Raw genomic sequence first — 25,573 nt, forward strand, 5'->3', positions numbered from 1 at the left:
TTATCTATCTATACTACTATATTAAAGTAGAAACTTTCAGGCTTTGAGGCGGGTAAACTCGGGAACCACTGCGCCAATCTACACACCCGATACACCGTTGAAATCGACAGGGTGTGTAGATGGTTATAGGCTATATAAATGTCAAAATTAACCGTTATTTACAATATTTATATATTTTTTAAAAATAGTCCCCCCCAAAGTAGCGCCGGCCGCAACGTGCGTGCTCACGTGAGCACGGGGAGGAGAGGTGCTGAGGAGCGGCGGACATGGCGTGGGGGAGGAGCGGTGTCGTGAGGCCAGCGGCGGTGGGAGCAGCGGAGAGGCGGACATGGCGCGGGGGAAGAGCGGCGGAGGACAGGAGGTGAGGAGCAGAGCGGTGGCTGAGGTAAGGCTCCGGGGACAATGTCGGGGCAGGCGGGTGTCGGGCCAGGCAGGGGACGGGGAGTTACAACAAGGTAAGGCAATGTCGGGGCAGGTGGGAACATTTTGCAGGTAGTACTCTCCCATGACTCAGGCCAGGTGGGGGTCGGGCCAGGCGGGAAAAAAGATCGCTAGAGGAAAGGCAATGTCGGACCAGGCGGGGGTCGGGCAGGCGGGGAACGGAGCGGGCGGGGGCACGGGCTATTGGGCAATGGGGCAGGCGGGGGTAGGAGAAGCCTGAATGCTCCCGGACAAGGTCGGGACGGGCTGCTAGTACTAATATAATAAAGAGAGCCCAAACCTTTGAGGCGGGTAATCTCAGGAACTACAGCACCAATCACAACACCCACTACAGCGTTGGAAAGGGCAGTTGCAGCAGAAGGACATATGCTATGCAGACACCCACCAAATACATTTAAAAGGTAAAAGAACCGTGCCAGCAAAGTAGTCCCTTGTGGGCGTGTCTGCGTTGTGCTGTGGGCGTGTGCTGGGGGCGTGACAAATGCTGGGGGCGTATGCTAAGTTCCGCCCTTCATGCCATTTCTCATATTGTGTGCTAATCTCACCCTGCTCCCTTTAAATATCCCTGCACCCCATAATCATAACCCACCCATACTCCTTAAAATACCCCAACACCCTTAAACACTAACCCATCTTAACCCTATAAATACACCCTGTACTCCAAGACCCAAACCTATCCCTAAACCCTAAAAATCCCCCTGTACCCAAAAACCCAAACCTAGCCCTGAACCCTATAAATAGCCCTGTACCTCAAAACCCAAACCTACCCCTGAACCCTAAAAATACCCCTGTACCCCAAAACCCAAAGCTAGCCCTGAACCCTTAAAATACCCCTGTAGCTCAAAACCCAAACCTAGCCCTGAACCCTAAAAATACCCCTGTACCCCAAAACCCAAACCTACCCCTGAACCCTAAAAATACCCCTATACCCCAAAACCCAAACCTAGCCCTGAACCCTAAAAATACCCCTGTACCCCAAAACCCCTACCTATCCCTAAACCCTAAAACTACCCCTGTGCCCCATAACCCAAAACTATATCTGAACCCTTAAAATACCCAAACACCCCAAAACATACACCTCAGTACCCCAAAACATATACCCCTATACCCATACTTACCTTATCCAAACATTTAAAAAAACATGCTTTTATCATTCATGCATTTACAACGAATTTCGTTGTAAATGTATGCGTGGTAAAAGCATATAAAATGTAATGCCATGCGTTATAATGGCATTGCGGAGTCAAGGCACTTTCGTAATGAAAGTATGCGGAGTGATGGTATGCGGAAAGAAAGTTGCGGAATAATGGGTGTTTACCCTCCCTCTGTAAGTACATTGGTGGCACGGTGGCCCACATCTCCAGCAACATACTCATATTTTTTCACCACCCATTTGAAAAATGCACAGGTCTCTCTCATTGATGGCCAGGACCGACATACACTTTTAGACACACCTCCTGCCACAAGTTCTAGAATTGCGAACTTTAGAGCTGGGGAGCTACGTTCGAATCTCGGCATCAGCTCAACATCCTGTGATTCCAGGCAAATCGCTTTGGCTCCCCGTGCCTACCACAAATGATTGTGTTCTTCTGTAATGTAAATTGTGCTCATGCCATGTTGTCGAGATCGCGCTATATAATATTGCAAGGAAAAATAAAGTAGGGAAACTCGAGTTCACACACTACTGAACGCGCACTCTTAAGTGCATCAGCAGTGCACTGTGAATCGGAGCGTTTCACAGGCCTGTCACAGATAAGGAATGCTATCAAAACGAAATCCTACAAAACAATATACTACTGGCCGGCAGCAATTCATACCTGGACAACGTCGGGACGGTCTGCTAGTAAGGAATAAAGAACCCCTGCCATGTTATGAGGTTATTGAAAATCACCTCAAAAGTCCATGACCTTATATAGAATCTCTAAATTGCGCCTTGTTCCTCTATATTGCCGCAAAACTCCTCAGTGACCTGCAGTCACCTTATAATGCATAGCAAGGGGTTCTTTATCCCAAGTCTTATTAAAGGAGGTGTGAGGATGGGGTTAAATGCTGTGACACACAGGACGCCTGACTACTTACAGCAGGCAGCTCTAACAATATTATCTCAGGAGGGCCGGACACGCTTTAAATTCCTCTGGGCATGTTCCTGTTTGGCTGTTTGGCTGGAGACTGGGTTTTGGAAGCCCAGGGCCACTCCTTGTGCAGCAGGCTAGGGGAAGCTTCAAGAGAGAGAAAAAGAAAGATAAAGGGAGAAGCAGCGGCGGCTGGTCCATAGGGGCGCTGAAGCGGCGCCTCACTACGCATCATCCACCCAAAAAGCAACTGCTCACTGCAGTTCGGGCAACAGAAATGTAAGCAGACGAATTGACAGCTTTCACAATTCGTCTGTTTACATTTCTGGCCTGTGCTTCACTCGGGTGAAAGTGCGCATGTCAACGCACAGCGCACGCAGGTGAGAGCAGGAGTCTAGAAGATGGAGTGCGCATGTGAGCGAGGAGCGCTCTCCATTTCAGCTCCTGACTTGCATTCACATCCATTAGGTATGCTGCACATGCCGGATCCTACTCCGGCGGTGACTTGTTTTTCACACAGTCGCCCATTGCCCTGTCAAATGCCAGGATACAGCCCAGTAAACAAGGGTCAGCCGCCCCCAGTCGCATCCAGTCTTCTGATTTGGCAGTCAAAGTATTTCCAAGATCGCAAAAGAAAAGAGCGGGGAGAACTTAGTTCCACGTTGCACGTCTTGTATGGAGAGGAGACTTGATGTGACGAGAGACCGGAGGAGATGCCTGGTAAGTTAATTTCATTAATTTTATTCAATAAATTACACCCGCCGCCCCCGAGTCATGCCGGCTGCGACTGTGCATGTATGAGACTTGTGCAGTGGAGCAATGATGGTGAAGTAAAGCCTGCATAGTGCTGTAGGGAGAAGATCTTGAGTTGCACTGTAGTGAGTTATGCCCTGTTTGGAATTACAGTAGCAAGGTTTGTATGATGGGTTTAATGACGAAGGCCCCTGGTTTTCTACAGTGAGAGAGCCTCACTCGTGGCGCTGCCTGCTGCCAGAAGACTTGTGTTGTACTCTAGTGGGCAAGACCTGTGTGATGGTAAAAGTGGTCCCTGCATGGTGCTCCAGTGAGAGATGCTCAAGACAAAGATATTATGTGAGCTGGGTCATGTCACAGTTAATGAGACTTGTGTGGTGCTACATGCACTCCTTGAACTGCACCGTTTAACTGTGTGCTGCTGAAGTGAGCAAGGCATTCATGATGGTGGTGTGACAGGGCCTGTGCTGTATATGTGAATGAGGCCTGATGGTGTGTCTGTGAGAGTGAAGACTTATGAGGTGGTAGAGTGAATAATGCATGTGTTGTACTATGGTGAGAGGGCCCATGCTGTGGTGCAGTCACGTCAACAGCAAGAGGAGTTCTAAGAAAAAAATTGTTGCAGGAAGTGTAGCGTTCCATGACGCCTCCTGTGCTGTATGTATCAGAAGCCCTGTGAGTCCAAAGGGCGTTGTGTGCCTGGTGGGCAGTGCACACAGGGCATCATGCGCGGCAGCCGCCTTCTGTACGGATTCCTCCAATCAGGCCCTCCCAGTCTACACACCCAGTTTAAATCTATACATCTGTGACGTCATCCTTATTTTTTTCTTCCTGTGCTGCCTAACCCCTAACCTCGCATTTCCGCATCACCAACTGTCATGTCAAAGTGAAAGGTACCCCCCCCCCCCCCCCACCCCCCACCTCCCTCCGTGTTCCTGCCCCGCGCCGTCTGGTGCTGCTAGCCATAGTTTATGATAATCCAGTCAAATATTGTGATTCCTCGGGTTTACGGGACAATGCCACGTTGGAAATTGCCAGAGTAGAAATAACAAGCTCACAGTGCGTTGATTAGTAATTGTTTACTTCCAGCTCCACTGAGCCCGAGAACTCTCGATACACAGAGGATAAAAAAGCGTTCATCTGTTCTCCACTGCTTTTGTTAATTACCTTTCTTCCATGATTTCTCTAATCGCCGCCACGCTAGGCCCAGCTCCTAGATGGGTATAATAGGGACCTTCATCCTTTTCAACGATTTGCTCTGTTGAAATAATGGAACATAATTTTGTTAGTACCTAGTTTTTATGTACATTTTAAACTGTAAAGAATTTCACCCAACAGGCTGGACTGGCATTTTAATTGGAGACTTTCTGAACAAAGTTTTTACTGGTTCGATGCATAGGTTTTGTCAACAATTCCTGGAAACTGTCAAAACAGGATGATTTATTTTACACTTGCCATTCTTCATGTACTTTGCACAGAAAGTAATGTTGTCGCAAACAGAAGAGAAAATAATAGAAGAGATGACTGCACTCTTGCAAAAGTGTAGAAGAAATCTTTGACAGCTAGGCACCCATTTTGTGCATAAGCACTTAACCAAGGGTTTGTATTAATGAAATAATTATTTTAACATTTGAAGCAGCAGAAGCCATACCATAAAAAGTATAGATTTGAATTTGATATAAAAAGTTGGATTTGGCACAGGGCTATTCGAATATTTTGTAAACAGATAATCTGTGCTCCATTAGGAGGTGGCTTTTGTGCAAACATAAGTGACCACATGCACCCTTTAGAAGCGTAGTTTGTGAATAGTAATAGTGTTACTCTTTTGTGGAAGTGTATGTTTTTAGAATGTTCCCCCCCCCCAAACCATCTCCTTACATTTCCCTAAACCCCTCCCACTTAGGATCCTCATTTTCCTAACATTCTCCATGGTCCCTTCCACATTTACTACTAAAGCATATACTTTCATATGTCGAGACCTCCACATAGTGCTTGAAATGAAAAAAGTAAAGTGCAGGTACTCTGTACCAGAATATATGCTTGTTTCTGAGAAGTGCTGGTATTCTATAATTAAAAGTATTCAATTTCTCTTGAGAGGTGTCGGTACTCTCCCTTTCAAAATAAAAAAGTGCTGGCACTCCTGAACGGACAGTACCGGCTCATTTAACACTCTGCCTCCACACAAAAAAGGTAGGAGAGGCGGTGGTCTTCGCCTGTAAGTTAGTGAATAGCTTTTTGTAGTCTATGAGCAGTAATACTTCACATATTACATGATGCAGTTTACCACTAGGCCCATAATATCAAAGTATTTTTTGCTGAAATTGGATGGAACAGAGCAGGAGAAATTCTAATGGTCTTTTGTGTATTCAGCAGGTTAAATTTAATGGGAGGTGTGGAAGAGCAGAACAATCAAGTTGCTGCTTGTTCTGCTATAGCTTGAGATCCGGTGCACGCTCCTGCCATCTAGTGTTAGGTGAACAATATTACAAGCTGTTTTTCTAGAAGTATTTTTTGGGCTTCAAGCATTACACAAATTATTCATGGCCACGTCTACCTGAAGTCGAAAATGCACTAGGATAGTCTCTCCAGATTAGATAAGACCTTTTTCCATATGTGTTATGTGCCTCTGTTCCTGTACTACATATATAACTTTTTTTTCACCTGGAACATGTCAATGGTTATCCTTTTCTTACAAAGCACAGTATGAAGGGAGTAGGGTCACCCGTGAACCCACAACAGAACAACCTGCAAACTGATGTTTAAAGCAATTTTTTCTATTTGCAGCATGTGTCTCTTATAGATCAACATGCCATGCTGATAGTGCAAAGCAGGACGCTCAACTTGCCTTGAGGCGTGGAGGGAGCACAGTAGAAGAAGAGGATGCAAATATTGTCTTTTAGAACAGTTTGATTCACTAAAACCTCTCCAAACGTAAATTTCACAACTGTGTGTTTAGTGAATGTGTGTGCAGACGTCCAGGGAGCTGTTCTACAAATGTCAACACTAGGAATGTACCTAGAAAGGACTTGTGCTACCCTCCTTGTGAGTGAAGTGAAAGCACAGTGGGTTCTATTGGCACATGCAAAGCAGATTTGAATGCAACATAAAATCCACCTTGCCAGACCGGATTCAGAAAAGGGCTTTAGTGAAAAGGCTATGCAGACATAACAAACTGTTTGTTGTGTAGATTACATGAGTACACCTCGTGCTATTCATTGTATGTGAAGAGCACTCTGCTGTACGCTGTGAATTAGGGAAGAAAGAGAGTTGCTCAAGTATTAGGGCAATATGAAAGGTTACACCCTGCTTGGATGTTACTTCCTTTGCTGGGAACTCCAAGTCCCAGAGGTACCACGTGCCAGCCACGTGCCAGAAGGCACCTGCTGTCTGTCAAGGGGAGGAGACCTTGAAACTTGTGGGCGCAACAAAGTGCTGCGCTCACTCCCACCGCACAGGACACGCACAGGACATGCCCGGGCCAAGAGTGGGCCCGCGTTGCACCTGGAAGAGGTTGGGCTGGGTCACCCTTGGTTTTTGGTTTCGCCACCAAGACTCGGTGAGTTTACTTATTTGGGAGCCTTGTTTTGCGTTTGCCTGATAACACTACAGGTAATCGTAAATTACCTGGAGACGTGGACACTGTCACCTCTAAAACTCCAGGAAGCACCACTCTTGGTTCCTTTCTGGCGGGCCGAGTTATAGCCAAATAAATAGACCCTGCAGAGAGGCATTTGTCCCTAGACATGGGAGAGGGTCCTCTGGGACATCAGGGGCACCAACTGAGTGAGGGGAACATGAGCCTCCCACAACCTGTATTTCCCAACCCAGCGAGCATAACCTGCAAGTATTTCCACCAACAACTAGCACAGATAATAACCCTGATCCTATGAACACCAGTGACAAAGGTTCCTCAGCTAAAAGGAAGCACAAACCCAAGCCATGGGGTATACCCAGGATATCCAGCGCTCCCAGAGCGGAAAGTCCACAAACAGGGCTAGTCCGCTAATCCCCTAGCAGTCCAACATCATTAAACCCCTCGCATGGTGCAGTAAATGAAGTCCTCAACATTGACTGGGATTGCATCTTTGAAAAATTTAGATTCATGGTGGTTGCATGCGTATCCCCGCTTGTGGATAGGAAACACTGTTTAGAAGACACCGTCATACAGCTCTCAGAGGTTCATATTAACTCGTTAGTCTCATCGGCTTCCACTACAGCAACCAAACTTAGTAAGACCTATGGCTCTGAATTCTGCTCCTTCCATTGATCAATCATCATCTCATTGTGTTATGCCGGTTTCCGATGTATCAAACCCCCCTCTTCGCAAGTCCAGGGCAATCAGGAGCAGGGGTCAGTAGGGGATGGTCTTCTGGTCAAAGGGGTGGGAGGTTGTACAAAGCCGTGTATGACCGGTCTCTCTAGTGTTCTAGAAATGGTTGGAAAACCACTCTACCAGCACCACACCATTGTGGGCTGGGGTCAAGTTCCACCATAGATTATGTTTTCATAAACCTAGAACATTGTGTTTATTTAGGAGGGATTATAGAATCATGCTACAGCAACATAACCCCATAAAATACTCGCTGAAACTTCCCATCAGCTCCTGCCCTCAAACTGCTTTCGGCGCCACCGGCCTTTTCCAACACGATAAGGGCATGAGTCTCAAGTGGAGGACCACGATATCCCTACATTGATGCCCCTGTTGATAGTTGGAAAGTTATCAATCGTAGTTGACATTCTGTTATTTAGTGACTACCCTGCAAGAGGTGTCCTAGAGTCTTTTCATGTTTAGGTTCTTCAACTAGAACTATTTTGCTCAGCCACTCCAGGCAGAGTGGGCAAAGGAAACAGGGATCGTTTAGCACAGAATGGCCCACTACCAACCACAGGCTTTGAGAATTGATGAACGTTGAACCGCCGGATCAACCAAGTTATCACTGGCGCCAGATTGGATAGTAATAAAAAGGCCTTACAGAATCGAAAACTCGAACTTAAGGAGGAGAAATGGGAGCCCTTAATTTCAACATACAAAGACAGGGATACTAGGGGGTTCTGGGAGATTATCAATCATAAGCCAGCCTTTCTCCATTCATCTGGCAGCCTAGGGTCGAACATTAACAGGTGGGGTGTGGGGCTTGTCATCCTCAATTGAATAGAAGCCTAGGTGCAGGAAACGAATGTCCTTTGTCCATTGCAGTATGGCTTTAGGGACGGGTTGTGAACCATGGAACAATGCTTAAACCTGAACCTTTTTTGGGAAGTATGTGACAGCTAAGAAAGGGGCACTCTACGTGGCTATTATGGGCTTCATCAGTGTTTTTGACAGGGTCAACTGGTCCATGCTATGGGACATTTTAATTCATCTTAACCTACCCTGGTGGATTTTCTACGTGCCTTGCACACAGGGTTAGTGCTTCTGTCAAGTACGGTGTAGCAGGGGAATGTATAGAATGGTTTGAACACCCCTGATCCGGCAAGGCTGCATTCTGGCCCCATCTTGTTTTTATTATATATTAATGATCTTAATTCTTTTTTTAATTACCAATTGAAAGGACATGCCCAAAGTAAAATCTGCATCCATTTTGGCCCTCAAATATGCAGATGACGCTGTTGTGCTCTCCTGCACTCTCATCAGCCTTAGGGCCTTGTTGATAACTTTGTGAGGTTTATGGACAGCTTACACCTAGACACAAACATATCCAAGATGCATTATATGGCGTGTGGTAGGCAGACTAGCTAAACAAGCCCAATATCTATCAAGGGTAAATTAATTGGAGGGTCAGCGAGTTTACTTATCTAGGGATTACTTTTGATGCACGGAACAACCGGGCATTTTGCCGTTTCAATCGCTGCATGCATTTTAATCATTCCTGTGGTGCCTTATTCAAGTTTGCTTCCAGTGTTGGCAGTAACCCATTCTGCCTCTGTTGGAAGTGTAGAAGTTCAAATGTCTTCCAGTGTTGACTTATGGGGCCGGCATATGGGGGTATTATGGTTGCACTAAAATACCGTACGAGGAGATCCATTTCTGAAGAAGGCTGCTTGGACTGGCCCTGGGAACCCCAACATTTTTTTATGCATGAAGAGCTAAACTTAGCTTATGTGGACGATGCAATCAGATATGCCCCCATGCTCCTACAGTTGGCGGTATGGAGCATCAAATTTATGTTCCTCAACCGAGACATGGTTGAAGATTGTTTAAGTTATGAGTTTGGTCACAAGATCCTGTGGGTTGTCCACGGAAGGTGCTTGGTCAACTCTTTGGCCAGACCTGAATTGTATTCGCCCCCCAGGCAATGATCAAGAGAGAGTGTGGTATAATATGTTTTGGGTCCCAAGGTAACCAGAGAAAGGAAGGCCCTGGGAAAAAAACATCTGAGAGATCCCTGTTGATCCTTCTCACATGCTGCCCTGTTTGTGTGACAGGACTTCTCCCCAATTGCTTGAGCACTTGTCTTATTCTGTATTTATTATGCTTCATGTCGCCATTGCCATTTGCTACCTATACCTAGAGTCTAAGGTATGCGCCAACATAGGCCAGTCCTTTACTTTCTAAGTATGTTATCTGACCCGGCAGTTTGTTTTGCTGCAAGCGCTTTTCTAAAAAATGCCCTTCATTGGCGAAACTCTACAAACTATTACCACGGTTTGTCTATACCACAAAGTGTTTTAATGAATATACCCATTTTAATTTTTTTTTCAATGGCCCTGTTCTTTTATAATCATGCCTCTGTGTATCATTATGTATTCTTTTATCCTACATTAATGTCTCTTGATGATTGTGTGAATCATCCTTTCAAGATTATTTGTAATAATCGAATAAAGATGAAAGATAGAAAGGGGACACAACCTTTGGTAACAATTTCCGGTGTGCTTGCAATATTACTTTATCCTTGCATACTTACAGATTGGTTTCATGTATTCATATACTCTTCACAAAGAAGTGATAGACACTAGAAACACTATCTTCCAAGATCTTTTGCTAAGACTACAGGAATTCTTAGACTCAAAACGGGAACCCGTAAGTCTTGTAGGGACCACGCTCTAGTCCTATGCGGGTGCAGAGTCTTTGAGGTGGGTTTGGGCATTTCAGGCCTTCCACAAAGATCATAATAACATTCAGTCATTGCCATATGTCCCCTACTTTGATGATATGATGACACTGCTGCCAATGAAATCAGACTGATACATAAGCTATCACAGTTTGCTAAACATGAGAAAATACAGAATAGTGTTTTGGGCTGGTTCACGCACTGTGCAATGTGAGGAAAATAACGGCTTGTAAAGCTTTTCCATTTAGCTGTTTAGCATTGATCAAGTTATGGGGCAAAATGAATCTTTTAGCATTGATGTGCAATGCAAAGTTAAAGTAAGGTAATCAAATGCTATTGCTATAGCGACCATATTGCTAAAATGAGAATTTAAGTGCCACACCCTTGGTCTTTGCTGGTAGATGTCTGGAGGTAGTTTACTGCACAGATACACAGATATCTCCCTTTTTGATGGGAAAACCATAGCTGCCTTGCCAATTTTGGTGCAGTGAAAAGCCATTGTGATTAGCGCCTGTCATAACTTTCTGATCTCATGTGGCAGAAAGCATAATTGTGGGAAAAGCATTTCCAAACATCATTGACCTATCGCTCTTCAGAGCATTCCTGTGAGCTTGGGATTGCTGGAGTCTGGGTGCTAAGTTTTGGTATTTGTCTTGATGCAAACAAATCTGTCTCTGGGTTGTCTCAAACTATTAAGTCTTGCAAACAAATCTGTCCCTGGTGTGTCTCAATTGTTAAATACTTTTGTGGAGTCTTGAAATCTATTTTATCTCCTGCTTGCATGTTTGCTGGTGACCTCTGATTCATCTTTATGTTAGTGTGTCCTGAACCCCTCACACATGTGTGGATAGGCGATGTATTCGCCTTCGTAGAACCCAATGCTGTATCACCAGTGTTATTGCAGTTATATGGAGATAATGCATTCCTCTTTGCTTTGGTAACTAAACCGTTGTTAATTGGAGCAGCGGCTGAGGATCTGCAGATGTTCTCAGATTGAACTTGTTCCACCACCACAGTTTGTGCTGAACCTTGAGTGTTTTCCCATCTATACTCTCTTAAACCTGATTGCAGTGACTATTGCATTTTCTTCTGATTTTTTCATAAGTTTCTGCAAGGTGTTGGATTAAATCGTCATCTTTTCCCATTTAAATCTCTCATAACAATTTAGAAAAGGTGGACGTTGACTATAAGCCAATACATTGCTGCAACCATGGCCAGCCTGTGTCCCAGGTTATCTATATGCTTACTTTCTTTACCTCGTGGTAGCCTAATAGTAGCCGCAGAGTTGAGGAACCCTTTATGAACCTTGTGCAGGGGTGGCTCCTCCATTGGAGCGGAGGAGCGTCGCCCCACTTACATTACCTTAAAGCCCCAGAGATGAAAAATAAAATGGTAATTCATTATCATTTTATTTTTCATCCCCCTTTGCAAACAGAGCATCAGGAGGGGGGTGAGGCAGCTGCTGAGTGACAGCAGCAGGGAGGAGGGTGGGTTGCCTTTTGCACTTGTGTAAAGTGCGCATGTCTTTTTGGCTGGCCGTCTTGAGATGGCTAGCCACACACACGCACTTTAAAGCTCTCAGCCCTGCTGTCTTAAGACAGCTGGGTTGAGAGTAAGTACAGGCCTCCAGAGCGCTGTGGAGCGCAGACTGAGGGTCCTCCCTCCAATCAGGGTGCTGCTCACATGCTGCATGTGAGCAGCGCCAGGATTGGGCAAAGGAGTTTCCTAGTGGCCTGGCTGCTGTGGAAGGAAGAAGCCTTCTACACTGGAGGACGTCCTTTTCATCTCCAGGTAAGTTTAAAAAAAAAAAAAGACATTATTACCTCCCTGTAGATGCCAGCCGCCACTGCAACTATGTTGGAATTAGGCTCCACGTGAAAACAAATATAAATATGGTCTTGAGGTGCAGCTGAGTAATTTTCTTTCTAGATGACATTTTGTGTACTTCCTATATGATATTTAACAGATCTTGTTTAATTGTACAGCTGCATTATCTCGCTGATTTCAATCCAGTTTACATCATCAGCAAATACAGAGTGTCAGTTTCTGTTCTACTAAGAGTTTCAATGAGAAAGTCATCTTCCTCCTAGCCCGCCCACATAGCTATTCCACAGTGCCATGCAGTGTGTTCAATTAATGTATTATAGATACACAGGGGAGTAAATAAAAAGTGCGGGGAGTTAGATTGGGTAGGAATAAAACCTTCCATGTGCAAAAACAATCTGGTAACTGTTTAAGGCAACATTATTTTCCCTTTTTCTTGATTTTCTGGGTCTTGATGCCCCTGCTACTGGTCTTCATGTTCTGTGTTAGCAAGTAGTGATGTAGCAGGTGAAGGAAGCTGGGTGTCTGTCATTTCTTTGGAAGCAGCAAGATGTTTAGTATGGTCCTAAGCTACCTTTCTTTGCTTTGCGATTAGAAAGGAGCATAATTCTGGTGTAATGGACTCTAACATTAATTTTCTCGAACTAATGAGCCATGTGCTTTTTGGGCTTTTTGTCTTTAATGGACAAAGAAAAATGTGTGCTGAAATCATGTTTGCAATGACATGGTCAGTTTCGAGGGTTGATATGATTTGTTTTCTGGAGTATGTTGGTTCAAAGTCAGTATATGCTCCACCTTCGAATGGACATGGAATGGATCTGATTAGAGGGTCATAACTTGATAAATAATGCTTTCATTTGACGTCAATCTTTCAGACAATGATTCTCTATTTGAGGCCAGGCTTCCTTCCAAAGCTGATCTTTTGATCAATGGTTCAGAAACACATAATCCGGCTCACTAATCATCGTTGGCTCGGCGTGTACATCTTTCTTCCCAGTTTCGGTGTTTTTCCACCAACTCTTCTTCAATGGTTCTTTGGGATGACCGTAGAAGTGGAGTCTTCTCTCATCATCATGCCATATGAGTGAAGTTCTGCTGATTCCCTTAAGGTAGTTTCATGCACTGAAGTGCTTATCACAGTCATTGTGATCACGGGTTAGATAAATATTGGTGACCAAATCAAATTCCTTAGAGTGTAGCTGGTGTTATCTAGGGGAAAATATTTTAAATGCAGAATTTTCCCTTAGCAATCAACGCATCCCTTCTACCAAAAGTCATTCTCATATGGCCTGATTCCGTGCGTGTGGTTAAAAAGGCAAAACATTCTTCTGCAATCTTCCAAGGTCGCGATGCTATGTCTGTGTCATCAGTGCTAAAATTTGTTATTGCATGCAATTCAATACTGAAGCAGAACTGATGGGAGAAAAATGCTGGACCTACCTAAAAATGAGGACAGGTAGCTTATTTAATACCATGTCAAGGGAAAGTAGTAGGGCATGGTAGCCTTTGTTCAGAGGAAGGCGATGTGGTGGCAGAGGCAGGTATCCATCATGAATTTTTCATTATACACATCATCCCATGTTAGGAGAGAGACTCATCCAGACAGTTCTGGTTTACCTTGGCATTATGGTACTTGTAGTTTTGTTTCCTTAGAGACTATGAACAACAGATTATGAAGTCAAAGCAGAGGGATGCTTGCAATACTAATGGGAGGCATTTTACAAATTTTCCAATTTAGCATGGATGTTAAACTTCTGTACTGGAAATAGGCTACAGAGTGTATGATTTAGCATGCTGGGCTGGAGAACCTCTGAGCCGAGGAGGGAAGGCAGCCAGATGCATGAGGGATGCTGAGTGGGTAAGCATCCGTAATGAAAGGTAATTAAATACATACAATATAGCATTGATTATTTTGTATGCAAGGGCATCACGACAGCGACACGCTCTCAGGCAGAAGGAACATAATTTCATGAGAAAGCAAATCTGGTAATTGCATTGCATTTGCGGCTTATATTGCTGCCCCTTCCCAAGCCCTGTCCCTTGAAACCCGTGCTCAGTTTGGTGAACACCGACTCTTCTCTCGTCAGATGTGAAGTACTGAAGGTTCCATAGTAACCTGGGGTCAGATGTACTAAACCACAGGATTTGTGAACGCATAATGAGGTTGAGCAGTTTTGTAGGCTTTCCAGCTCGCAAAATGGGTAATGTAAATCATTACGAATTGCAATAGGGGGCGGGGGAGGGGGGTGGTAAGGGAGTGGTGAACGTGGTGTCCTCTCCATATTTGTGATTCAGAAATGTATTTTTCAATGCTTTGTGACGTAATTGTAGAAGCAAATCTTTGAAAAGTTACTTACACCTAAGATGGAGTGATAATTGGTTGCTGGCAGCTACCCCTTTATGAAATATGGTAGGAAGTGGCTTGGGGGACCAATGCAGGCCCTCCTCCTGATATGTTCTCAAATGGGAAACATATTTTTAAAGTAGCACAAAAAACCTTTGATGGAACCGGACTGTTAAAACAAATAAACAGAAATGCAAGGTTGGTGGTCTGTTGTCCTTTGCAGGTCACCATCCCTGCATTCACGGCCATTTGTACCGTCACAAGTTGTGACCTGACTAATATTCATATATATAAAACTTTATAAAGAAAGAAAAGAATGAAGGTCATTTATGAGACCCCCTAAGAATGTGCAATATCACTGGCTTCTGAAGTGAAACAGACAATGAGCGTGTGTACTGTTGTCAAGCTATGGTGGTTTTATGCATTAGGTAGATATCCGACCTCCTGGAACAGCATTGAGTGGAGTATACTCAGCCTAAAAACCTACCTTCATAGACTCCATTCTAGTAGTTAGTTTTCCTTTAGAAAAAAACTCCTGTAATCTGAACCAAACCAAAATTTTTAACTTTCAGAAGATTATGCTTGGGGATTGATTGCTCAGGACTTGAGCATGTGGAGAAGGTGACATGTAGCTGTGTGTGAACCTCTGCCTTCAGTAACCATTGACTTAAATCTCGCGACTGGAGGCGAAGCCCTCAAATTACATGCCAAACTTTGGAAAGGGCAAATTCAATTATGACGATTCTATCACGTAACATTAAGTGAACACTATTACGTAACAACGGTGCTCTTATTCCTACTTTTTTGCGGGCTGATTTTAGGAAAAACAAGTTTCCAAAATGAATTAAATCAGCGACATTGCGGTAAGGAGGACTGCATTTTGGTTGTGTATAACACCCACCGCCACGCTGAGACCGTGTTTCCAAGGGGGCGCTTAAGCGAAGGAAACTATTTCATCGCTTGTAGGCAATGACCTGTCTAGCAAAAAAGGAAATGCTACATAAAGAAGGATGTTTTTAACATTCTGATGTGTATAAATTAGGGTAGGACCCAGGGCAGGGTTTTCAAAGAAGCAAAACTAAAGTTTTTATAACACAGCCTTCACAGCTGTCAGTGCCACCAAGTTCTTCCAGCTCTCTGGTACCCATTCTCAGAGGTGAGACTTAGCAGGCACCTCTGCTGATCTAAACGCTACATGTCTTTCCACATCACAGGACAGTACATCCTCTGCGTTGGACAGTATGGAAAAAGCACAATATCTAAGAGTGAGATGGACTCCCAACCCTCTTGGCAGTGGAAAGCTTTGTTGTTAAGTTTTCCTGTGAAGGTAGAACCTGTTTGAAGATGCCATATACAGACATGCAATAAAGACATTTTAAAAGACTTCCACTGTTGTAGGACGCATAGTGGCTCCTATGTAGGTGTGCTAACTAATACCTCTGCGTTCCTTTTAACACCTTTGAGTTGATTAACGATTTTGAATAATTGCCACCTGTTTCTGGGTGACGAGATCCTGCACATGCGTCTGAAGATCTGCAAACATACATATGGAGGAAATTGCTTCTAAGAAGAAGGACTTCTCTGAAGTGCTGGGAACCACAAACAATAACAATATGAAATACCAGTGCTTTATACAGTTGGGGGTAATTGACACCCTTGAAGAAGGAATTTTGGGGCACATGCGTCAACCAAAATATCGCTCGAAAATGGGTCGATTAGCAGAATCGAGCCCTTTGCGACCAGTACTTTGGCACAACTTGCGATTACCTAAATTATGAATCCATTTAGAGAATCGCAAATTGCGATTTTGTGTTACCCAACAAGGCTAACCACTATACCGCATCTCTTTTTAGTAGACATACCACAACCTTTACATTTTATAAGTAGCCCTTTTTAATTTGACAATAATGAACCCTTAGTTTCTCAATAGAGAGGAAAAACAAATGTTGCTGTACCCTTCTTCCAACAAGATCTTTACAGTGAAGTTGTTGAACAGTATTTATTGTGCATACTTAAGCGCATACTATGAAAGAAGTGAAAGATCTTATCCTGTTTACTTTGCAAATATTATAGACAAAGACTAAATCCACTCAATTAGAGGATAATCTAATTCTTCACATGACAAAGGCAGCATATTCAAAGTTCAATAGTTTTCTTGTAAATGTCAAACATTCCTCTTGTGCTTCTTGGAGTAATAATATACATATAAAGTCTGTGGTAGGATTCAACATTAACAAGAACTTAATTTCTTATGTATCTGGGATAAATTTGTATATTACCTTTAGATGAAATCCGTAATTCCGTAATTTGGAGAATTATTAAAAGCAATCATCTATATGTCCTCCTACCAACAATATGTTAATCATATTTCACACAAAATGTCAGGTTTCCTTTAAAGTCTACACAGTACTGTAAAATAAGAAATATGGACATACTTTACTCATGCATGCTTAATGGTCATCAAGATAATTAATGTTGCTTATGAAGATTGTGGCCGGGTGTCCATTTCTAGCAATGATGGTGTATTTACTACTTTATTATCCCAAACACATTTCTGCATGATTCATGTTGCCTACCAGATTCCTACAAACAGTTTTAAGTTCAAAGTATTAGATTGACCAAAAGTTGGGGGTAAGGGGATTCTGTAAAGGGATTATCTTCACACATTGTTTTAAATGCAAATGTACTTCTGATTTTTGGAGGGAATGTAACATAGAAGTGCATGCTATGCTCTAACAATTAACGTGACGTACTGCCTTACTACGGGAGACGGACCTTACACTTATGCAGATATCGCGTCAGAGATCAAATATCAGAACGCCAAACGTAGGTTTGATTATCCGTCTACTTTAACGGTGACTCCATTATATTAACCACGTCCAGTTTTAACGAATGATGGGGAAGCCCTAAGAATAGTTACAGATTTGAATGCGATTGATGCGTTGATTCTGAAGAATTAAAGACAGTCATTTGTGACTTTTGATCTACCCAATATCTTGTAGAGGTCTTGGTACTTATGGACATGCAGCCAATCGATTACTTTCTGATGCTCGTTGTTTAAGCCTTTAATCCTGTTGGACTTCAGGATTTTGTGATATAAATTTGAAGCTTTAAGAAAGTTAGTCTGCAACGAAACACGTGTCGGCTGTTATCTTACGACAACTACGTGTCAACACTACAAGTTATTACCAAGCATTTTAATGCTCTTGCCAATTTGATTGCTTCTGTGTATACTATATTTTGATAATTAAAAAACACTACTGACTTTCTGTGGTCAGTTTTTACTATTGTTGTTGTGCTCTGTCTTCGTTTTGTTATACTCTAACAATTAACCCCTTCTCGAGTGAATGTAGTTTGTTAAATGTGTTTACGGCATTAATGGTTTTTAATTTGAAAATCTGGTACTGGTTTATCTTGTCCTGTCTGGTAGGAAGGGTACATTTCACAAGAAGAGGTATTATTAAGCACTTTTCCTTTCAAAAGTATTCTCAAAATAAAGAGTTCTTGTTGAATGTATTTGCATTTGTCTTCTTCAAGTCAGATTTTGTTACTTTTTATCAAATGTCATCCTATAAAAAAGCTGATATTCATAGTTGCCAAAATACTCCATATTTTGGTTGATGCCTTAAACCGGTTTTAGATAACCAGATTAATTCTGAGACCTGTGGGATTATAATTCTCAAGGAAAATCCCCAAAACGACACATTTCATAAGGTAAGATTTTCATATTAAAAGTCAATCCTTGTTAAAGGTATTACACATGATACGGCTACTTTGCGTCACTGATGCTGGGGATTTTGAGTATCACTATCTATGGTGTTATTTTTTTTAACTCTCATTTATTTTATAAACATTTATTTTCTCAGCTTCCATATCCAAAACAAATCCCAGGTTCTATCAGATCAGATTGGTCTGTTTAATTTGTTCATGTAGGTTGAGAGAGAGAGGTGACCAGACAGGAATTGGCCGGTGACCAGACAGGAATGGGCCTGTGTCCAGTTACCTGTATGCTACACTTGACTTGTATTCACAACTTCGCCTGCACCACTTGGCAATCTCAACTGATGGGGAAAGAGATGGGTATGTGGCATAGTCTGAGACACTGTCAGTGCTGGCCAGTAGCAGGAAGGAACCTAGAAGCTGACACAATGACACTGCACACGAGTAATAAATTATTACAGGTAAATGGTGGCATTTCTTTATTACTACAAGTATGTTCCGACACCAAAGAATGTATGTAATAAGGAAATTACTGCAGCATTTATATAGAGATTTGTATTTTGTTTTTGTATTTGGTATTTGTTAGGTGCATGTATCCCCGTAGGTCTCGCAGCACCAACAGCTACTCAGATAACCATGGTAGGTCTCTCATCAGAACTGGAAAAGCCAGGTTTTAAGAGATTTGCGAAATCTCTTGTGATCTTGTTCCATACAGAGATATAGGGGTAGGGCATTCCAGGTTTCAGGGCCTATTTGGGAGAAGGCTCTGACTCTGTTCCTTACTGTATCGTTGAGCTGGCTGGTTGGTATTTTATTAGTTTTTTGGCTAGATATTTAGACTCCTTGCCATTTAAGGTCTTGTGGACCAAGCAGCATATTTTGAAATTGATCCTCTTTTTTATGGGGAGCCAATGGAGGGTCTTCAGGCTGGGAGAGGTAAGGGGTGCGGGGGGGGGAGGCTTAGAAGCTGTCTGGCCGCAGTGTTTTGTAGGACTTGAAGTTTTGACAGCTGCGCCTCATTGATGGAAGCCAGTAGCGCATTTCCGTAATCTAAGCAGCTAATGATGAGTCCATGTACTAAGGGCATACAGGATGATAGTGGAATCCACTTAAAGATTTTTCTAAGGATTCTCATTAGGCCGTAGCTGGTGCATACCACGGTGTTTATGTGGTCAGCCATGGAGAGTTTGTCATCTATTATAACTAGAAGTTGCGCTATGGATATGGGTGGAGGGAAGGGCCCCAAGGACGGTGGCCACCAGTCATATGTCCATATTTTCTGAGCATTGCCAAAAAGCAGGATTTTGGTTTTGCTTGAGTTCAGTAATAAGTGATTACTCGCCATCCAGTCGTTGATGGACGACATGCACTGTTTAAATCTGGATTTGGTGTCATTAAGGCCTGCTCCGAGGGTGATCTCCCTTGCGTTTTATACACATATGTATAACATATGTAAAGAAAAAATACAAAGACGGTTAATCCAACTGATGCATATTAGAAATTTCTTCTACATTTGTTTACTTAACAAACTAGAGAAATTTGGCAATTTAACCTATTCCATATACATATACTTTCATTGATCTGTGCCAAAACACAAAAGTATTAGCCACCATCAAAGCATATACATTTTTATAAAGGGGAAAGACCTGGTGGCATAAAAAACTCTTTATATTTTAAATGGGCCTTGTAATATGGAATGAATAATCACTTGGTTGCAGCACGTCTCACACCCTGCAGAAAAGTCTCACTCTGGGCCAGTCTCAATGACTGCATTGACTTTGACAGAGTGTCACTCCTGCCAACAATATTTTTTAAAACTTTTCTTGAACTCTCAGATGTATTACCACTGGGACAGGCGCGTAACAAAGGCCCCCCACAGTGTGGGGTGCCCCCAGACTTACCCATACTGGAGGTGGCCCCTTCAGCTCCTACTGATGTGAGTGTGAGGGGCCCCTTCATCATATCTTGCAGGGGGGAGGGGGGGTCCACTAACGTTTTGTTACACGACTGTACTGGGAGATGGAGATTTTATCGAGTTGGTCTAACGTTCTCTCAAGCCTGTCTCCACAAAGTTCTACTACTGTTCCTGCACGCCAGTTTCATCCCTGAATAAGCACCAATGGAGTTATTGAGAAGATGTGGTACTACACTACCACCTTGAGGTGCAGTTGTCAGGAGTAATGTTGCTTTATTTAGCGTTATGTCTTTCACTTGCAGTGTGCAACAGAGTTAACTGGAAAAAGTCATCTGCCTTTGGGCTAGATTCTTGCTATTACCAAATACAAATATCCTATTACTCATTGGCTTGATGCTGGTCTTTAAAGCTGTACAGTGGTCCGCAGCCTTTTGTCAAGGTTCGTGCTATAGAAATACCACATGTAAATACAAATTGATACTCGCATTAAAGCACTAGATTGCTGAAATGAGATATACTATGCAACAGACAAATAAAAACGTAGTCAGTAATGGCAATGTCAGGCCAGTTAGAATTTCTTGCTCTACATAATAAAAAAAGTTAGAAACAGGCAGAAAATACAAGACAACTTCACACCCCTGATCTACATATTTTATTTATAAAATTCTAAAATTGATCAGCCACTTACCCACGCAGTTGCAGGATGGGAAATCATACTGAGTTTTCACTGGTGTGTCTAATAGGTTTTTGATGGGCGTGTCAAATAACGTAGAAGGCGACTCTAGAAAATTATTAAGGTATGACCCTGATGTTCTCTTTGTTGGGGTTTTCTCTAAGGGGATCACAGATTGTTTAGCTAAACCTGGAACATAACCTTCAAATTCTGGACCTTTGGCATGTGTAGTTAGTACGGTTACAGAGCCTGACGTTTCAACCTTAACATGCCTTGGTGATTTACTTTTGAGACGCTTGTTATTGAACAGTGATTTGACCTGGAACTTTTTCACCTGCTCTTCCATTGTCTCAAGGATGCTTCTTTGATTCACATTGTCAGGGCCAAATTGCTGAATCTCTCGCTTAATCCTTCGCCGTTTTTTTTTCCCTGGGATCCGGGTAGCAGTAGGACTGCTAAGAGATGGGTGCGAGGTTGGCTCCACTTTTATGGGCATGAGCAAATTGTGGCATGTGTCATTTTGCTGCTCCAGTTTGGGTAACAGAGGTCTGCTAAGAGAAGGAAGTGGGCTCGGCTCTATTTTTATGGGCTTGAGTAAATTGTAGAATGGTTCCTTCTGTCGCTCTCCCTTGTGCATCACAGGACTGCTAAGAGATGGATGCGAGTCTGGCTCCACTTTTATGGGTTTAAGCAGATGGTTATATGGGTCCTTCTTTTGACGCTCCATCTTGTGCAACAGATGTGACCTCAGCACCGAATACTTTTTAGTAGAGTCTCCATTGCTCATGAATGGATGGAAATGTCCTCTCTGGTCTGCTATAGAGGGTGGAGTTCCCCTGAATTGTGTCATATGTCTATGTGGAGTCTGAGCAGTTCGCTGGTTGGAAAGATCTAGACTGCAGTACTCTTGCTTTGGTTGGTGAGGATATTGTGATGAAGGGGGCAGGTCCTGCTTCTCTGCTTCTTGAGAGCTAGGATACTCATGATTTGAGGCCAAGTTATTAGGATAGTGCTGCTTATGCTGGATATCTTGTGTTTTATTTGATGTAAACAGTTCACGGATTACAGCATGTTCCTTCTTCTCACTGTCTGAAGAGTAATGGTGTGCAATATTGGCGTTCGTTTGTGGAACTGAACTGTAAGTGGATTGTTTGGTGTTAGGATGTGATGAATGGTTTAGTCCAGTGCTGGGAGTATGTGAATGTGATTGGTTTGGTTTCGTATATTGTTTTTCGATCTGAATGAATTCTTCCAATTTATTTTGACAGAAGGTGTTCGGCTCTCTTTTGATTTGCGTTATTTGGGGCTGGACTAGTGTGTGTGGAAAGGTTTCTGCCTGCTTCCCTCTGAAAATGTGCTGCTGATCCGGGGTGTGGGCAAACTGTTGACTTGGACAAATGGGCTGTGAATGTGGTGAAAAGTGGGCACGTCGGAATGACTCGGCCTCTGCAGTTTGTGGATTTAAGTGCTGCTGTTTGAACTGGGAGTCCACATCATGTCCCAGTCGCTGTCCATGCTGAGAATAATCTAAACTCCACTGCTGGTTGTGCTGTTGCACTCTGGACCTTGATGGAGAATCAGCAGTTAGGGAAAGGTCCTGCGGAGAAGGCTTTTGGAGCTGCATATGTTGTTGAGCGGTAGGTTGGTGTTGAAGGGGTGACTCTTCGCCTTTGTTAATACGTTCCTGTTTATGAATGCGCTTCTTTGCTATGCCTTTCAGTGTACGAGGATTTCCTGCGTCTGGTCTCAAGTGTGCTGGTTCATCTGTATGGGACTGAGACTGAATAACTGATTTGAGTAAATCCTGTTCAGACATTTGGGGTGAGAACCTTTGCTGAAAAGAGCTGCTGCCTTGGTCTGCCCATCTTGGTTTCAGATGTGCTTGAGAGGTCTGGTCCTTAGCATCAGCACATACCATCTTTTCCTTCTCAGGCAGGGGATTGGGCTCATTTCGCAAACCAACACCCCGACGATGTTGGTGTCCCTCATCTGGTATCAGAAGTCTCTGCAACAGCTGCTCTGGTGACCCTCTTAATCCATCTAAGCTTTCCAGTGCTGACAACGATGCAAGCATCAGCAGACCTTCATTGCTAAATGTATCCTGTAAACTGGACTGAAGACTCTGCGCATATTGTGATAAACCTGGACTCTGCGACTTTGGTCTATTCTGCCTCCCATCAGCACCATCCATTGCTTCAGAAAGATTCTCACCACTTTGGCTGGAATAGGAATAGTCTTTTGGGCACATACGGAGAATGCTATTCCTACCAGGCAATTGAGTGGTTTGCACATCTTTCCGGAAAGCTGGATTTTGTTTGAAGACAGTATAGTTTCCCTCTGGGTACCCTGAAAGAGTGCCATTGCCATTGCTATTGCTATTGCTTTGGATTTTCAGATCAAGAACAGCATCACCAGCAACGCTTTCTGTGGTAACCTGGCCCTCAGCTTCTTGCCCATTTCGGTACCCTGCCGGCAACACATGCGAGTCATTATTTAGAGCCGACATCACACATGCTGGAGAGTTGGTGGAATTCTCCATGCTATAGACCCCAGAGTCCATAGTTGCTGGCACTTGTTGCAGCTCCGCTTGGCAGGTGGGAGTGGGAATACTCTGCCCTGAGGTATCGGCTGACTGCACGGTCGTCAGAGACAACGGAGAATACGGGTTAACGGCATCTGTGTGCGGTGAGCTTTTCTGCAGTGCACAGAACTTTCGCTCTCTGTCACAATGAGATAGTGTTTTTTGCAAAAGCTCATCGTTCGTTTTTTCCTTGGAAGATGTGGAAACATTAGCACCATTGAACATTGTCATCGTTTTAACCTTAGAGTATGAGAGGGAGTCACTGTTGTAATTGAGCGGTTCACTCTCCTTGTGTGTTTTTTCCTTGCAAGCAGGAGGGTTGGATCGACCACTGTCAAGTTTTGAGGATTTTCTGATGTTCGAGAATGAATTTTCCCCATGATGATTTCTCTCAGCCGCAAAGATGTCGGCCTGCTGCTGCTTTTTCACCAGGTAACCATCTACCCCATTGATCTCTTTATGGCTCCGGACTTTTTTTATCTGCTCCGGGTCCGTCAGGCATGGGTCGCTCGAAATGCGCTTTATGCCTCCATTTTGCATAGGCTTTGGACTCTCAATCTTCTCATGTGTAACATCTGGGCAGACGTAGTTCTTTTCACTTCTCTTCATGTGACTGAAGCCATAGCTGTTTCGAAATGGGATGAATTTATTCTCGCCGTTGAGCTGAAGGTAGGCTTTCTCAACTGACCGTCCTCCATTCTGTAACTTCAGTGACCGAGTTTCTCTCTGGTATATACTAGGTGGATGCGCGAGGAGGAACGGACTCAGTCTACTGCCCTCAGGATGGGCGATCCTATCCTGTTCCATCTGGTCTGCTCCGGGGCCATCCACAAGGCTGCCCTCTTAACTTATCTGAAAGAAACAAAGAAAGAAGTTTGTTGTTGATGTATTGCTTTACATAATTTATGCCAATTTTCACATAACTTTATCATGCAAATTAAAGGCTACTCTTAGTAATGTAATTTGTCCTCAACAGACTTTTCTGTCTTGCAATGCTCTCAGTTTTATACTTAGACTTCACTTGCAAAACGTATCTCTGCCTGTCAGTGGGTTTCATAATTAAATAAATACGTGCTTTCGTTGCTGCAGTGGAACTCTTTAAGTAGAAAAGAAATTATAAAATGCTTTTTGAGATTCTGAGTCTTTAAAAATGAAATATATATGAAGAAAAAATAACCAGAGATAGAACATTCAAGTTTAAAGGACATTTCGAAGTTAAAGCCAACATTTTATTGTTTTAGGTCTTTGCCTAAGAACATAGAAATATCTGACCGGTTTTCTTTTTTTATACACCTTAAATAAAACATGTAGAAGGAGAATTTGCATTATATAATATATTCAAAGCATCTTTAGCTCGCCATACAATATAAGATATCTACATGCTAGACATAAAAGAAAATGGCAATGGCTTCCTCCACAGAATATTACAACGTGAAAGGCTTTGCCTTTGATACTTCATTAGGGGCCAGATGTAGGTAAATGGCATTTACCGATTCGTAAATACCGAATTTTACCGATTCGGTATTTACAAATCGGTAAATGCTATGTAAGTATTTTTACCGAATAATTTAACGAATCAGTAATATTCGGTAATTACCGAATCGGTATTTACCGATTCGGTAATTGCCATTGATTCCTATGGGCCTTGAGGCCCATAGCAACCAATGGCAATTACCGAATCGGTAAATACTGATTCGGTAAAATTACCGAATTGACAAGGGGGACAGGGTGTCACTTTGACACCCTGTTGCACCCCTGATTCAGGCTTGTGTGGCATGTGACACGCATACATGCCCTTAGGACATGTATGTGTGCCACATGGCACAGGCGTACATGACAGATGTGCATGTACACGGGAATTCGTTATTTACCATCAAATAGTATTTGATGGTAAATAACGAATTCTAAAGGGCCTGTGGCACTGTTTTCAGTGCCACCTACATCCAGATTTACTGATTCGGTAAATTTACCGATTCGGTATTTTACCGAATCTGTAAATTTACAGAATCGTTAACATTAGGGCACCCTACATCTCAAGAACCAAATACCGGTCGGTAACAGACGAAATCAGCCGTTACCGACCGGTATTTGGCCACCTACATCTGGCCCTAGATGCGAAGTAACTTCAATTTCTAAAATAAGGAACATTTTGAAATCGTTATTACATAAGTTGAAGAAAGTAGTTAATAAGCAGTACT

General features: G+C 43.1%; 1 protein-coding gene across 1 annotated transcript in view; it reads right to left on the bottom strand.

Moving 5' to 3' along the window:
- TET2 (tet methylcytosine dioxygenase 2) overlaps positions 1 to 25,573 on the bottom strand; it is a 214,354-nt gene that overhangs the window by 56,809 nt on the left and 131,972 nt on the right. Inside the window, exons 2-3 of the mRNA XM_086962040.1 lie at positions 20,810 to 24,227; positions 4,434 to 4,524 (exon numbers count right to left, since the gene is read on the bottom strand). Of these exons, the coding sequence (XP_086818166.1) occupies positions 4,434 to 4,524; positions 20,810 to 24,182 (3,464 nt within the window). The 5' untranslated portion in view covers positions 24,183 to 24,227. The remainder of the gene's footprint in view (positions 1 to 4,433; positions 4,525 to 20,809; positions 24,228 to 25,573) is intronic.

Source organism: Lissotriton vulgaris, chromosome 3_1, assembly GCF_964263255.1.
Source record: "Lissotriton vulgaris chromosome 3_1, aLisVul1.2, whole genome shotgun sequence".
NCBI lineage: Eukaryota > Metazoa > Chordata > Amphibia > Caudata > Salamandridae > Lissotriton > Lissotriton vulgaris.